The 16,342-nt window shown below is 37.1% G+C and overlaps 1 protein-coding gene across 1 annotated transcript in view; it reads left to right on the forward strand.

The window, feature by feature from the left end:
• Positions 1-16,342, forward strand: part of EYS (eyes shut homolog) — a gene marked incomplete at both ends in the record, with an annotated part of 784,773 nt that overhangs the window by 192,837 nt on the left and 575,594 nt on the right. Inside the window, one exon of the mRNA XM_084261159.1 lies at positions 6,527-6,649. Coding sequence (XP_084117285.1) covers positions 6,527-6,649 — 123 coding nt within the window. The remainder of the gene's footprint in view (positions 1-6,526; positions 6,650-16,342) is intronic.

The raw sequence follows: 16,342 nt of genomic DNA on the forward strand, positions 1-16,342 counted from the left end.
ATATTTTCCTGTGTATGGAAATAGTGAAACTTGTATGATATCCCAATTAAAATCTTATCAAGCTGGTGCAAGTTCAAGTGTACAGATATATTTTATTTTAATTGACTCATTTCTTCTATTTTGTTGTCTAGTTTATTTTTTTATATCAAAAGTAATTAATTAAGTGTGAATACATGGATTATCATGTAGTTAAAAGCACCCTTCTTAACTCATTCCTGATTTAAAAATAATGCAAATGAAGCCTAGTCTTTCTCAGGTTCTACAAGTACATAGGATAGCTAATTGATGTTTGTGAAAGAGGTGTCATTTGTCGGCATTCAGATCAGCAAGAAATAAACATAATCTAAGTATATAATATTATATTAAAAGCAAATAATATACTTCAGCAGAAACCAGTTAATATAACTACAAATTACATTTAAATTGTTTTCTGTCTGCAGGAAAAATTCTCTTGAAGATGTGACAAGAGACAAATTTATCTATATTTTCTTTTCAAATCTTTCAAGTGGATAATTCACACTGAGTACACCAAACAATACTATTAAAGACAGATTTGATTTATGCCTTTAACTTCTTCCCTCCCAGGCCTTAAGTCTGTAATATACCAAAGGCAGCTCTGAACAGCTGTAACAGCCAAAAGTGAACAATACAATGAAAACTTTTAAAAAACACTGTTCAATATCTGCAGCTCTGTATGTGCACCTGTGATATTTCCTCTTGTCCACTCATCCTCCTCTAATAAACATCCTCAAAATGTCAGGGACAGACACTGGACATAAGAGAAATGGGTTTAGGAAAACCTATTTGAGTCCTCTCCAGCCTGTTCATGTCTTGATGAATGGCAGCGCAACCTTCTGATGGATCTGCCACTCCTCACAGTTTTCTATCATCAACAGACTTGCTAAGGGTACACTCTTTCCCCTTGTCCAAGTAACTGATGAATATGTTGTGTAAGACTGGACACAGTCCTGACTCCTGGGGCACACTGCCTCCAACTAGACTCGGCACTACTGATCACAACCTTCTGTTCTCTGCCATTCAGCCAGTTTTCAATTCACAGCACTGCCCACTCATCCAACCCATACTTTCTAAGCTTGCTTATGAGGATATTATGAGGGGTGGTGTCAAAAGCCTTGCTAAAGTGAAGATACAAAACATCCACTGCTCTCCCTTTGTCCGCCCAGCCAGTCATGCCATCAAAGAAAGTTATAAGACTGGTCAGGGATGATTTTCCCTTGGTGAACCTATGTTGACCTCTCCCAGTAACAATCCTCCACATGCTTAGGGATGACAACCATAAATGAGCAGTTGTATCACCTTTCCATGGATGGAGATGAGGCTGACTGGCCTCAAGTTTCCTTTGTCCTCCTTCCTGCTCTTTTTGAAGACCAGGGTGACACTGGCTTTCCTGCAATCCTCAGGCACCATTCCTGTTCTCCATGACCTTTCAAAGATGACTGAGAGTAGCTTAGAAATAACCAGCTGCCTGAATACCCAACTTAATTCCAATCCATTGTTTGTTTATACTGGGACAACATTCTAGACATGAAAATCTTCATATTGTGGTTCTAAGAAAAATCCTATTTTTCTTTTCTGACTGGTATTTTTAGTTCTTCCATTGTCTTCAGTTTTCTCCATCCTGAGGGAAGCAGTTGTCTTTCCAGTCTTTGATTAAAGAAATCTAACAAGAGATCTCAGCTTCCTAATCTTTGGAGGTAAACTAAGATCTGCATCTTCTTGTGAGCTATATGGAAATGATAGTACAGAATATCTTTGAAAGGAAGAAAATTGCCAATCACAGTTTAACAGGATTGCTTTCCAAACTATGACTTCTCAGAAAGTGAGACAATTTTTTTGCCTGTAATTTGTGTGGGTTTCTTGTTAGTCCAAGATCTTTTTAATTTTTTTTTTCTGGGATACAATGCCACATTGTAGGAAAATGTTGTGCGATCTTCAATACCTTTTCTCTTTTCTTCCATTATGGAGCACTTCTAATTAGTTGGTGTTTCTATTCTTTTTTCTTTTAGCTGGGTGATTCCCCTTTGTTGGACACAGGATAAAAGATGGCTACTGCTACCATGAAAGATGAGAAGTTATCAGAACAGTAGTGTTCTCTCATCTTTTCCACACAGAATTGTTCAAAGAGGCCAAATCATGAAGATTCTTTATTATAAGAAATAAAAGTCATTGTAACTTGACACTTTGGTGGCTAATAAGAGCAGCTAACATACTGAAGAATTTTCTTTTTCTCTCACTGTGTTAAAAGAATATTTCTTAATTATAGCTTTGTTTCCCATCCTTCCTCTTTTGCTCTATGACATCAGGAAATTCTTATCTTCCTCCTAGCAGGAAAGAAAATCAGCAAGAAATTGTGATAGTAAGACCTCATAATATTTAATTAATGCAGAAGGAAATGCAAAAGGTACTAAACATAAACTTGAGAATGAAATACTGCTTTATTCTACCTGTTAATATTACAAAGCAGAAGTCTTGAGACATCAGGGATTAGTTGTCTGTTCGCTACCAGTCCCATGAGAAAAGATTTTTTAAATGGTTTCTGAGAAAGCTGAATAAAAGGAGTGAATGAAGGTTTCCATGTGTGTTTAACAACCTAATGTCTCATACATTTATTCTATCATCTGAAGCTGGCAGGAGTTACCTCGTTAGAACTCCTACCGAATGTCCAGTTGTGCATCTGTAGAGCAATCAGATACAAATAAGAAAACCTTGAAGTTATAGATTTGTTGCTTAAGAAAGTAACAAATTTCTCATTGTTACTTTGAGAAAGGGTAAGTTCTGCAGTTTTTGTGGTGCTAATTTGATGTTGTAGCAATGATTAAAATATTAAATTTCAGAACGTCACATTTGGCACTACTGGCATGAGCTGTGACTCCAAACTCACTCTTCCAGACTTTCAAATTAGGAACTTTGACGAGTCCTATGAAATAACTAGTAAATTCTCTGGGAATATGATACATTCTTCAATGTTTCCAATTTACCACACATTAAAAAAATCTCTATATTAATTAAAGAAAAACTGCACTTGTGATAATTCATGCATTTAGTATGCTATAATTTATAACAAAGGATTTATATTAATTAATTTTGCCTCTCAGCTTTTCATTTTCATGATATTTAATCCCATAATACACTGGTAAATCAGTGTGTTTAAAAGATGAAGTGTCATTTTACATGTCTTCACTCATTACGAAGTTAGGCTATATAAAACAGATTTTAAAACTAGCTAATTTTGCAATGTTTTTCATTGGAAGTTTGAAACCACAGCACCCATGGATTAGTTTTTTAATCAATTCTAATTTTACACATTGTTTTTTAAAGATCTTCGCATATAGAACTGCACATAAAATATGAAGGCTGAGTATTTGAGCATGTTCCCATCATTGCACAGATGAAATTTCTACCATCTACCACTTTATGAGAGCTTTCTATTTATGTTCTCGCTATAGCTGGTCCCAAAGTACTTTTCTGCTGATAAAATCATAAGGAATAGACTTTCAAAAATATCAATTCTACGCAAATCATTTTTTCTAGTATTCACAAATGCATCACTGATTGACATTTCTTGATGATTCTAAAGGCTTTGGAATTTATTTTCTAAATGAGACAAGATTGAGGGGCTTTAAAGATGACATAAAAATAGGAAGGAAACATGTAAAACAAGCCATCGTTTCTAACTTTTTTAAAAAAATAATTTAATGATTTGTTTTCATTTGATGGGTTTAAAAATATTTTTTAAGAAAATACAATTTTTAAATTTCTTTTCCTTTACCTAAATAATGTCTTCATCATCCGTTTTTGTTTTTGGTTTTTTTTTTTCCCCAAGGCTCATGTTCACTACTTCATTCCCTACTCCCTTAGCTCCCCAGCCTAAGCAGCACAGGGGATGCAGAGTGAGAATTGTGGTCAGACCATATCAGCTCCTCTCTGCTGCTCCTTCCTCCTCACACTTTTTGTTCTAATGATTTTTGGTTCAATGATGTCTACTTTCCTTATTTTAGCACTTCACACATGCTAAAAATCTGACTCATACAGCACATGTTAGTTACACTTCAGTGTATTTGTACTCTGTATTTTCCTACTGCTTCTCTCCACGGTAGAAAGCACCAGACATGGGATGAGAGATAATTGATGTACTATCTCTTATATGAAGATGGCAAAATTCAAAAAAAGCATCATAAAATACTAAAGAGACTCTAATGCAAGCAAAATCCTTGAAAATCTATATATAGTTTGCATACTGACATGAATGTCATCTTACTTCCTGATAATACTTTCTACTTAATATTGTTTTATTCCAGCAATAAAGACATGTTTGTAATATTGAATGATAAATGAGTGAAATTTAATTATTTGTAAATAAAATACAGAAACTCTGCTTCCAGCTTCCTTTTTCAGGGAAATATGGATCATAACACCTCTTGGTTTTAACTACAGAACAACATTTGGAATAAAAGTTTAATGTTAATAGCACACATAAAGATAAAAAACAAAAATCAAAGCTTATTTTGTTTCTTTTGCAGGTTTTTCAGGCCAGTACTGTGAAATAGAAATGAATGAGTGCAATTCAGCTCCCTGCTTGAATGGTGCTGTCTGTCAGAATGATGTCAACAGCTATGATTGTTTTTGCCCTGACGGTAAGTTGTTCAAAATAATTTATTTTTATTATCTTTGACAATTTTCAAAATTGCCTGCAGTCTGCAAAACATCTTCTTGACAGTTTTCAAAACCATTGTTAAAATTTCCATTCTATGAAAGTCATTAATTCTTTTTTGAAATCTCATTTGCATCTTCATCCACAAAGGCACCAAATAAAACATGCATGCTTATTAAGAATGGAGACAGATATACTTGTGACACTATTTTTCAGATAGAATTTCATGGTTTTGGAGAAGTCTGAAGGAGTGGAGGAAACAGAAATGAGCAATATGTGAAATCCATGGAAAATGTAATCAATAAACTTATAAAGAAAATATTTTATCCTGATGGACTAACTTTCAGCTTTGTGACTGAGTATAGCAAGTAAATTACAATGGCCATAATAATGACTGTAATATATCTTCAGTACAAAAATCTATTAGAACTTTTGCAGACAAAAATAAGGTGATTTTCAGCAATTCTGGCCTTTTTTTTTTTTAAATGCATATTGGTCAGTGTTATCAGAAATGTACAAAAACGAGTGCTTTCAAGAAAATAAACAGTTAAACGAAAAGCTAAAATTCTTTACAATGTTTAAAAATAGGATATCTTTCGGAAATACTTTCACAAATGGCTTCTGAATATTTCTACATTTTTTGGTATGATTTTTAGTAAAAATAAAAGTTGTTATTTATAACCTAGTACTTTATGTTCTCAACTTTCTTATACTTGGCTGGTTTTAACCTTCAAGTATTATTATTTTGTAGGTATGGACTGATGGTTGACTTGATTTCATAGCTTACAATATTTCAGATATTTATATATTAATACAAGCATTCTAGTGGTGATGATAAATTCAGAAACTCATCAAAAAGATGAAATTGCTAGAATTAATTCTCATAAGTACAGCCTCCATCATTAGTTAGCTTTAATTAGAAGCCAAAACAGATATTGGAAGGCAGATGAAAATTAAGCTTGGAAAAGATCGTTCTGCTGTTTAGTCTGCCTGATCAGCTTATAGAAAAATAAAACTTGGCATCCACATTGATAATTTTGTGGCTTACTTGTTACCTATGAGACATGCATCTGATTGAACTCTAAATGCAAATGAGAACTGTTACTGTATACATTATTAATGAACTAAGGGTAATTCTAAAGTTTTATGTCTTAGGGATCAGTGGAAATTGGTTCTGTGGTCAGTTTGAGAAATTATGGGAATATGCCTTGCACTGAGGGTGCTGATAGCTTAGCATTAGTCATGGTCTTCCTGCAGCCATTGCCTGTGACAGCACTAATGATAGTCATTTTGTAGCATGACGATGAATTAAAATACATTTACAAGAGCATAAAATGTCATATATTGGAGTGGAGATTCTCTAGCAATTTCAAGTACTATAAAACACTGCTGGAGTTCAGAGTTTGCTAAAAGTAGCTATGACACAAGAAATAAATAGAGAAAAAGTAGAGAAGAAACTATTTGAGAGTTGATTTTTAAAACTATAACCAGATGCCCAAATCCCAGCATTACTTATCTTCATCTACGATGTCCTCAAAATGGCAGGACTATAGGTTCTTCAGTCTGATAAACTAAAAGTTCACCTAGATTAGCAAAAATACTGAATCCTAAATTTGTTATTTCAATTATTAGCACCTTTTAAATTATGTTTGATGGCCAAATGTATTTAATGATAGAGCAGAAAAAGCTTTTAGAAAAATCTTTCAATAGGACTTCAATATATTTTTATTATAACAGTAAATTGAAAACTAGTTGGGGTTTTTTTAGAAAAAAAGGGATGCAAAAACATGCTTTAGAAAAGAAGGCACAGATATAGCTGAATAATACATAGCTCTTTGGTTTTTTGCAATCAAGGATTTGAAGGTCTGAACTGTGAAATCAACTTTGATGAGTGCACTTATGGCTTCTGTAAAAGCAATTCAACTTGTTTAGACCTGGTTGCAGACTACAGTTGTGTTTGTCCTCCAGGATTCACTGGTAAGATTTATTTTCACTCTGGAAAAGACATTAAATAGTTAAACTTTTTATTTCCGTTTATGAAATTAAAACAAATTCTTTTAAACTGCATTTTGTTCAGTGTTTCAGCAGGAATTAAAAAAAAAATCAACTCAGTCTTATGTAATATTGATAATCTGCTTTAATTTCCATACCAATATGATAAAAAAATGGAAGCAGTGTGTACAACATTTGATTAATTTATAGAAAGCTGTATTTTGTCTCTTAAAATAATTTTTCAAAATATACCTAGTATTTGAAAAATAGGTGAGCAATGGTTGATATAGCAGGTGTTGTTTGTCTTTAGAAGACCGTGTTGCATGCATACTTCATTCAAATAAAAACAAAAATACAATTTTGTTGTTTTCAGGAAAGATACCATCAGATGCTTATGATAATTAGCTTGTAAATTACACAATTATTTCTGTGTCTAATGGGCTTAAGAAAATAGCACTTGCATCAAGAGTAGTCTTCATGACCCTACTTTCTGCCAGAAGCAGCTAACAGGATCATGGGGAAACTGACAAAACTGTCTGAAAAAATATGCCATCTTAACAACTAATAGGCTGTGATATCAGGGACTGGAACAGTTTTGCATTTGTGTGACAAGGTTTTGGTAGCCGTGAGGTTACAGGGTTGACTTCTGGGAGAAGTTGCTAGAAGCTTTCCCTATATTCAACAGAGTCAATGCCAGTAGTCTGTAAGATGGAACCACCACTGGCCAAGGCCAAGCTATTCAGTGATGCCTCTGGGTTATCCCAATGCCCATACTGGAGCAGTCTGCTCCTGAAGGTCTGCACCCCACGGAAGGGACCCATGCTGGAGCAGTTAGTGACGAACTGCAGTCCATGAGAAGGACTCACATTGGATAATTTTGTGGAAGACTGTCTCGTGTGAGAAGGACCCCATGCTGGAGCAGCAGAAGAGTGTGAGGAGTCCTTCCCTGAGGAGGAAGGAGTGGCAGAGATAATGTGTGATGAATTGATCACAACATTCCTTGACCCCCCTATGCCACTTGGGGGAAGGAGTTAGGGAAGTCAGGAGTAAAATTAAGCATAGGAAGAAGGGAGGGGTGAGGGCAGATGTTTTAAGACTTGAGTTTATTTCTCACTACCCTGTTCTGTTTTGCTCAGTACTAAATTGTATTATTTTTTTCTAAGTTGAGTCTCTTTGCCCATGACAATGTATTGTTACAAATAACATTTCATGGTAACTGGGATGAGTGGTTTGTCTCAAACGATCTGTCTTGAAAAATAACAGAACCTGCAGAGGCAGGACAATGTTTTGTGGCCTAGGTCTTGCCTCACAGGGCAAGCATCCTGCCAGCATCTGCGGGGGCATTGGACTACGGCCTCCATCCTCCCAAGGTTGGAAGGACCTGAAGCAGCCACTCTGACAAACTGAACATTACACTTCCACATTTGATAAACCATCTGGACACTGTCCTTGCAAGGGCAGCCCCTCATTCAGTAGCCACCCTGATAAACAGGCTACTGTCCTTACCCAATAAGGAACAGTGACAGGTAAGTGGGGCCCTGTGGAGGCAGAGCACCTTCTTGCTAAAATCCAGTGTGAGGCTCCTGAAGGTCTCAATGAACGGGAGCATTGCCCATCAGCCCAGCTGGGGAGTCGAATGACCGCTTAGTACGCCCGTTCCCCGCTGACTCATTTCCAGAACACTCTGCAACTCAACACTGAGTCTGCACAAGATATGCTAGGCCTACCTGAAGGGTGGTGTTAGCATAAAAGATGCAGATACGTGGCATCTGGCATGTGTCCGCTGTCCAACAACTACAACTTTACAACAAATCTATGCTGGATACCCAGATAGTGATATCTTATTATTTTTTTTCTCTTTTACTCCCTTTTTCAATCTCTCTCTCTCAACTTTTAACCTTATTAAGAGCATTTCCAGTTTTGCTAAGTTCTACTAATTGTAATCTATTGCTCCGAATATATAGTGTAGTGTGGTTTTGTTTGCAAGCTTTATAATTCGACTGGCTTTTAAGTAAAGTTGTGCTTTGCTTGGACCTCCTGAGTAACTGTTGTTACTCCTGAGTACCACGCAGAGGATTACAGAAACTAATCTTGCCAGTGTGGTTGTTAAATAGAGGGTTAACCTGGCCCTTGGGGCAGGTAGTAAAGGTTAATACTACACATACCCATCTGCTGAGATGGGAAAGACAGGTCTGAATCTCCCTGGTTTGCCCACCTGGTGGGACATGACAGACGGTAACTGGTGAACAATCTCTCCCTGTACTTATTTGTGACCCATGACAGGAACACACTGACTTTCAGCTGCTGATTTCAGAGGCAAATGGAGAAACATTCGTCAAAAGTGGTAACAGGAACACACACAGTGGCAGTCTCAGAAATCATACAAAACAATCATAGAACAAGTAGGCGTAATAATAGAAAGCCAAGCAGAGACCTCAAAATCTGTGGTGATCAGTGGAGAGGAAAGTAAAAATGAGAGAGATCTATTATGGAGAAATGGAAGGTTAAAGAAGCAAGTAGAGCACTGAAGGATGAGGAGGCAAGATTAAGTTAGAAGTAAATAGAGCATTTGAGGTTGATAGTAACACCAGTGACACTCAGTTAAGGATCACTTCATACATATTTCAGCAGTGGTTAAAAACAGGCAGATGGAACATAAGGAATGTAAGATGATACACGGAGATTTAGAATCTGTGAAAGTGATAATAGCTGCAGTTCCCACAGACGCTTGTGAATTTGCTTGATCCATGCCAACATATTCTAATATTATTCAGCAGTACAAAACTAACGTGCTCTATTTCTTACGAGATCTTATTCTTCTTATTTCTTTGATAACTGGCTTTGTTATCATGAATTTGCATAGTATAGGCCCATTTTGTGTCAATCATGAAAATAATGGAGATGATTACAAAGTATCTGTTCATATAAATAGAAGTCTTTTTTAATGCAATAATTTTAAAAGGAGCTTTAAAAACTTACTGCTATATTGCAAGGATCAAATGGAAACATTTAACCTTTCTGTAGCAGGCTGCAAATAACCTTGAACTAGACAACGTGGAGAAAGCTGTTTCTTTGAAACTAAAGGTACAATACTTTGGGATATGATAGAATTCTCATTACAGAACCAGGACTATACTCTAATGTGTGGGTGTCACCAAGGCAGCCTGGAACAGAGTATGTTCTCCCTAGGATGAACACTTTATCAAACAAACAGTTTGACAATAGTGTATCTGTTCATTCCAAGACAAACAGAAATCAAGATGTGTCAGCAGTAAGTTACCAGTGAGTTATGGGCAGATTTTAATGGATACTTCCAGGCCTATGTTGAAGTCACAGAAGTTCACATGACTGCATAATAGGCCATTATGAAAAGGCTCTGTTTTCTTCTGCATTTCCCGTGTGAGAGACTTTCCATCAGGAATGTGCTATTGATCTCGCCTCTTATTTGGACAGCTCCCACAAGAAAACCAATCAGCCAGTCTACTAACTGGAATTGGAAGTGGGGAAAAGGTTCCTCCTGATTATACTGATTATTTTCATCTGTGCTCATGCTCATTTGTATAATAAATGCACAGTCAGCCATTGTGGATGTCATTAGATCTGCTCTCCGCAGGACTTACAAAAAATGCTTCAACCTCCCTAGAAATAGCCTTTGATGTAAAATACCGAGTATTGGAGATTTTATTCTAAGACAAGCAGCGGTAAAAAAATATCTTCTATGCTCTTCTGACTTCTAGGATTGATGTAATGGCCCAAGAAGATATTGCCATTATACCACTGATACACCCAAAATGTTTTTAAGGGTCAAAGGAAATAAGATATATAGGAATTTGTTTATCAGGGTACCATTTAAGTAATGTTGAAATCCATAATATATAATGAAAATAGCACCTTAACAACACTTTCAGAACTGTTATGTGGGAGAACTTAATACCTACTCATTTTCTTTGGTTTTATTTCCAACGTTCCAGTGTTCCTACTGGTGGCAGTTTCAGCCTTCTCAAGAAAGAGTGGGGGAGTTTAGACCTTTGTCATTAGCACCTTGGGTCCTTCCCCAAGAGAAAGATGATGTTCCCAGTAGGGGTTTCTTCTTCTTTAGTCAGGAGTCCAGTTGGAGTTATTTTTGTGTGTTTTTCTCATCCAGCCCGTATCTTTCTCTTGCACTGTAGCTGCAGCCTCTCAGTGCTCCCTCTTGCGTACCAGCCTTATGCACACAAAGGGCTACAGTTTTTCAGGCAGTAACTGCTGAGCGGGGGCATCACACTCTCCCCAGCAGGACCACCTCGGAGCTGAAGCTGGAGCACAGGAAGCAGCAGCCACTGGCCCCAGCACAGTCCTCAAACCAATGACACCCAGCTCAGGCCCTGGTAAGGCTGAGCCCCTGCACTGCCAGCTCAGCGCACTGGGGCAGCAACCCCCTGCTGAGGGTAGAAATCATTTTTACTGGGCTACAAACGTTAGCTCTGACTACATGGAGGCACAAGTTAGAAAGCTGATCAACAAATCTGCTGTCTGTGGATCACACCTATTTTTCTGATCAGACCTTATCAAGGAAGTGAAATTTTTAAAAGTCCAGTGAACATACAGGCATGGGGGTTTTTTTATTTTCAATCTTCTTTCAAATACATTTTTGGCTTTTTGGCATGTTAAAAGGCATTTCCAAATAAAGTTTAGCTTTAACATCTGAGCTGCTCAGGTACAAAAAACTGTCTTAGGCCTATCACTTTGTCTTGCTGTTTCCTAACTTTGTGCCTGGCAGCATCACTCCACTTTGGTGTTGTGTGCTTTGTGCATGAACACTGCTGAAAGGGCAGTGTTGGACAGGATGGAAACTGCTCTCTGTTTGAATGTCCTTGGCTGTGGTAGTCCACAGGCAGTGGGGCTTGTACCTCCCCTGGGTGGATGAGTCAGTAGGACACAGTGCAATACATGCAGCGGGAAACAGGCCTGCATGGAAGGAGCAACTCTTTCCTGCTGAGGAAAGCCATCAGGAAAGGAATACCCAAAGCGCTTGAGAGGGTCTTGAGAGGAGCAAGGAGTTTTCTCACAGCTTCTGCTCCCAGGTGCAGTTTTTATTGTCAAAAGGGTGAGTACCTGAGTGCTGACAGCTTTGCAACCTGCTGCATGGAGTCACCTTTAATCTGAGAAAGGCAGGCGGACAAGGGAAGCAGTCCCTGAGAAAGACACAAGACAAATAATTTATCTCACTCTGTATTAAATCAACGCTTGCTCTCAAATGCCCTCTGGTGGAAGCCAGCATACACAGAATCATTGTAATTCTCCCACAATAAAGAGCTACTGGATGAAAGGACAGATGGCAGCACTGCCACCTCCTTTCCTTACAATGTTTTCTTTGATTTTGCCGATTAAAGAGATTTCAAGAACATCTGGTAGTTAAGACAGGCAAAGACAGTCCAAGTGTCTTAACTCGGCAAGTCTCAAAAATTAGAAAGAGACTTGCTTAGTACATCCAGACTAGTTAATTATAGGCATTATCAGAATCTTAAAATAGGTGAAATAGGGAATTTTAATATTGAACAACAGGACAATTGAGTACATTAAATAATAAGATATCTTGAATCACAGCATCAGTCAAGTGGTATCAATCAGTTGGGCTGATATGGAATTCAGCATATATGCAGGAGGAGGAGGAGGAGGAGGAGGAAGCAGTTCCATAAGGTGTTGGTTATTGACAGTTTTCATTATTTGCATGTTTTTTCTCTGGTAGCGTAAGTCACTTTAACCCAAGAATTTTCTGAGCCAATGTTTTGGGATGTGAAGGTATGCTTTTTTAATCTTGAATAAGTGATGGGATTCTATTTTGTCCATTGTAAAGTCTTTGATTGTTTTAAAATTTACAAGAGATTTTGTTAAATGGGTTTCAAAACTGTGTACATATGCCAGAGTATAGAAATGATCCCTATGCTAGTAAAGTGACATCAGTGAACACTGGTTAGAAAAAAGCAGGACTCCAAACTGATTTTTACTTTAGCATTTAGAACTAATTTTCTTGAAATTTATATACACGAGATTCTTAAACTGATTCATCACTTATATGAATTCTCTATGTTTAATATGATCCTTGGTTTAGGTTTTGTCTGCGTCTCGTTCATGTTTATCATCATCGTCATGAGGCAGTATGAATCAACATTTAAAATCTACAATCAGTCATATGTTGACTTAAATATCTCTTTAGGCTTTACAAAACAGACTAAATAAATTTGGAAGCCTTTTATTATGCCTTCTGAAGATCAAATCTGTATCATTTCCTCTGGCACATCTCATACTACAAGCTTTAAGAATCCTGTAGTAGCAATTGTGGCTAAGCAAATGGTTTCTGCAGTACTGAACATTTGAAAACCAAAATTACAATAGGATGTGCAGTGTCTTCTAGCTCAACTCCATCTCCACACAAAAAGTGATAGCTTTTTTTTTTTTTAATGCTTTCAAAAATATATTCCTGAATGTTCTTTTTCTATGCTCTTTTATGCTTTGTTTTCAATAAGCTTGAAAAAGCATTTCTATTTTAGGCTGCTTTTGATGGTCACAAATGGTTTTAGCTAGTATCAGGACCACTGCGCATTTTACAGTCATTGAGTCACTCCATTCTCCATTCCTTACTAATCATCCCCAGTCCTCAGCAATTGAAAGGAAAGAATTGGCCTGAGAAGTCTATGCTGTTTACCCATCTTTAGAGTCATTCACAGGTACTCATCCCCCTTCACATCTCATGTATCAGATTATCATACCAGGTCCATGGACCTTGCAGAAGCACCTCAAAGGCCAGGCATTCTTCTCTCTGTTGTCCCCTAATGACTGAGTTCATATAACTAATGTACCTTTGTCTGATCTTTAGTCAAAATGCTAAAGTTTTTCAAACCAACCCAAAACTTGGAAGCTGAGGACTGAAGAGAGTGGGATGGTTCTTCCTGCTCCTGGCCAGCAGAGCTCTGACTCACAGCAGGGGCCAATAGTGGCATGAGAGCCAAAGGCCGGCTGCCTTTCCCCCCTACTCAACTGGGACAGTGCCATGGGCTGCTGGTTTTCAGAAACACTCCAGAAGGCAGGCTGCCGAGGGCAGGCTTCCCACAGTTGGGCATGCAAATTTAGCATGCTGGAAAATAAACACTGTTTATGCATACATAGATATGTGTTCAATAGGTATTTCAGTGGTTACTACAGGATGTTTATCGTCACATTTAATGTGTAAGTGTACCTTCTTGCCCTGGAAGGAATTCAGGTTAGAATGAAGAGTGGAAAAAGAAAGGATCAGTAGAGTGCAGAAAAGTCTGTTTGAGTTTCATCATGCTGCAAATTACATTACATAAAAAATTTGACAAACTAATACATAAAAACTATTGAATTGCATGAAAGAAAAACAAATCAATTATAGTTCAGAGACAATGTTTTTTTCAAGTCATCTAAAAAATAAGCTAAGTCTCTTCTTTTTGGTGAGAAATCAAACGGCACATTTCTCTAGTAGTCCCCATCTGCAAATAGTAAGCATAATTTGTAAAAGGTGGTTATTAACAGTTGGAGCCATCTGAAAAAAAGATAAGTTAATTCTTCACTTTAAAATTTAATTAGTTTATAAGGGATTTCCTTTATCATTGCTCTACTGCAGACATTATTTTTGTATTCTAGTTCATCCCTGGGGTTTTTGATACAAATTTTTTTTCAATAGTGATGCCAATTTTCATGCATAGTATAGTGTATGTAGAACATACATGAAAAGATTTCTGTATATTTAATTGATTTTGGATAAATCAGAACATTATTTAATAAGAATGAGTCTGTCTTTCAATTTAAAAAATGCGGTCAGTTGCTGGGAGGACCTCATGAAATAGAAAAACGAAGAGCAAGCGTGCATATAAGAGCTCAAACAGTGATTAGAACACAAGCAGAAGACTCTGGGAAACATGGCTGAAATTCCTAGTCTTCCCAAAGCACTGTGGGAAATAAACCTATTTTTTCCTTAACATCATACTTTTTCTATAAATTATTTCTCTTTTCTCCTTTTCTTAGCATGTGTTTTCTAAACAGTTAAGGTCATGGATGAAATCATACTATGAGCAGTAATATGCCAGAACAGTAAGCACAATTTTTACTTTTTATATCTGAGTGCACCTGTAAAAATAAGGTGGATATGAAGACAGAATCTGCATCAAGTTTTTTATTATAACTGCCTCAATTAACCTAGTAGAACTAAAATTTATATTATTAGAAAAGAAAACAGCGTATGAACTTGGACATAAGAGCTTTCCATCCAGCTTTCCCAGGGCATACTTTCTATCTCTCCTACATATTCTGTTAATGAATTTGAGAAATGGAAGTGGCATCTTACATAAGAATGGTTTTCTCTATTTTTTTTTTTATAGCAGGCAGTTCATCTTCTAAAAAAACCCAAACCAAAACAACGAATAATTGATGTTGGAAAAAGTTTGTTGTTCAACACTGCCTTTGCAATACCAACTAGCATTGTATAGGATGTTCTGATACTAAATTGTATTTCTCAATTTAAAAAAATTACCTTTGATGAACTTCTCTTTCAAGAGGTATGACAGGATCAGTTTTAGTATGACCATGCTAAGTAGTAACCAGACTTGGTGTCATGTTGAGTAGCTCACTGACCTTTTTTTCTTATGTACTCTTTGCCTTTGTTTTGATTTTTAAAAAAATTTATAGCTTTCTCTTTCTCAGTTCTGCATCTCTCTATACCTACTACTTTGGCTATATTTGAGACATATTTCATATATCAGGCATTTGTTCTTTATCATTTTTTTATCCCTAAAATTGCTTTTGCCCCTGCTCCTGTGTTTGCTTCACTACCAGCAACTGGCTACAGGTGAGCTGTTAGTAGCCTCCAACATCATCATAGAAACACATCTTCAAGGCCTCTCCTCTGCCCTTTTATACTGAAAGAGGAGTCGGGGCCTGGGAATGTGGTTGAGTCACCTTCCCTGGATGTGTTTAAAAAAAGGGTAGATGAGGTACTTAGGGATATGGTTTAGCATAGGATGGGAACAGTTGGACTTGATGATCTTAGAGGTCTTTTCCAACTTTGTGGTTCTGTTATTCTCTCTCCCCTGAAATCCTCCACATTGCAGACTTTCTCTGGAGCCTTTTAATTTCATTCTATACAGCTGAACTACTTCTTATTAACAATACACATAACATGATGCTAACTGTACAAAATTAAGGAAATCTAAAACAAATGAGGCAAGATCCACCTGACATTTAGAGAAGTCCTAAGGCCTCTGGTGCTAGCTTTACACCAAACCTGTGGCCAGATGCTAGCATTAGCAATGCCACGCATACTGGGATACAAGGCTGCAGTAGTGGTAATGGGGACATTACCTCACAGCTTGACTCACTTCACTTAAACAGTAGGTTAACCAGAGACTTCTGCTTGCCCAGATTTGAGGAGTCTCAAGGCAGGAGCTGGAAAGTGTTAAATAGAGAGTGACATGTTTTTTAAAGTTGTTTTGTTTTGGTTTGGGTTTTTTTATATAATTTTTTACTTGATGCTTTTGCAGCCAGGCAAGAAACAGAATTGGACAGATTATTTGTTCTGGTAGCAGCAGAGCAGCATCTGACAGACAGTTTTCCCAGGAACCTCCAGAACCTCCAAGGACAGGACATACATATTTCACATGATGAAATGATGCTACAGAGGCC

Source organism: Gallinula chloropus (genome assembly GCF_964237585.1).
Source record: "Gallinula chloropus genome assembly, chromosome: 3".
NCBI lineage: Eukaryota > Metazoa > Chordata > Aves > Gruiformes > Rallidae > Gallinula > Gallinula chloropus.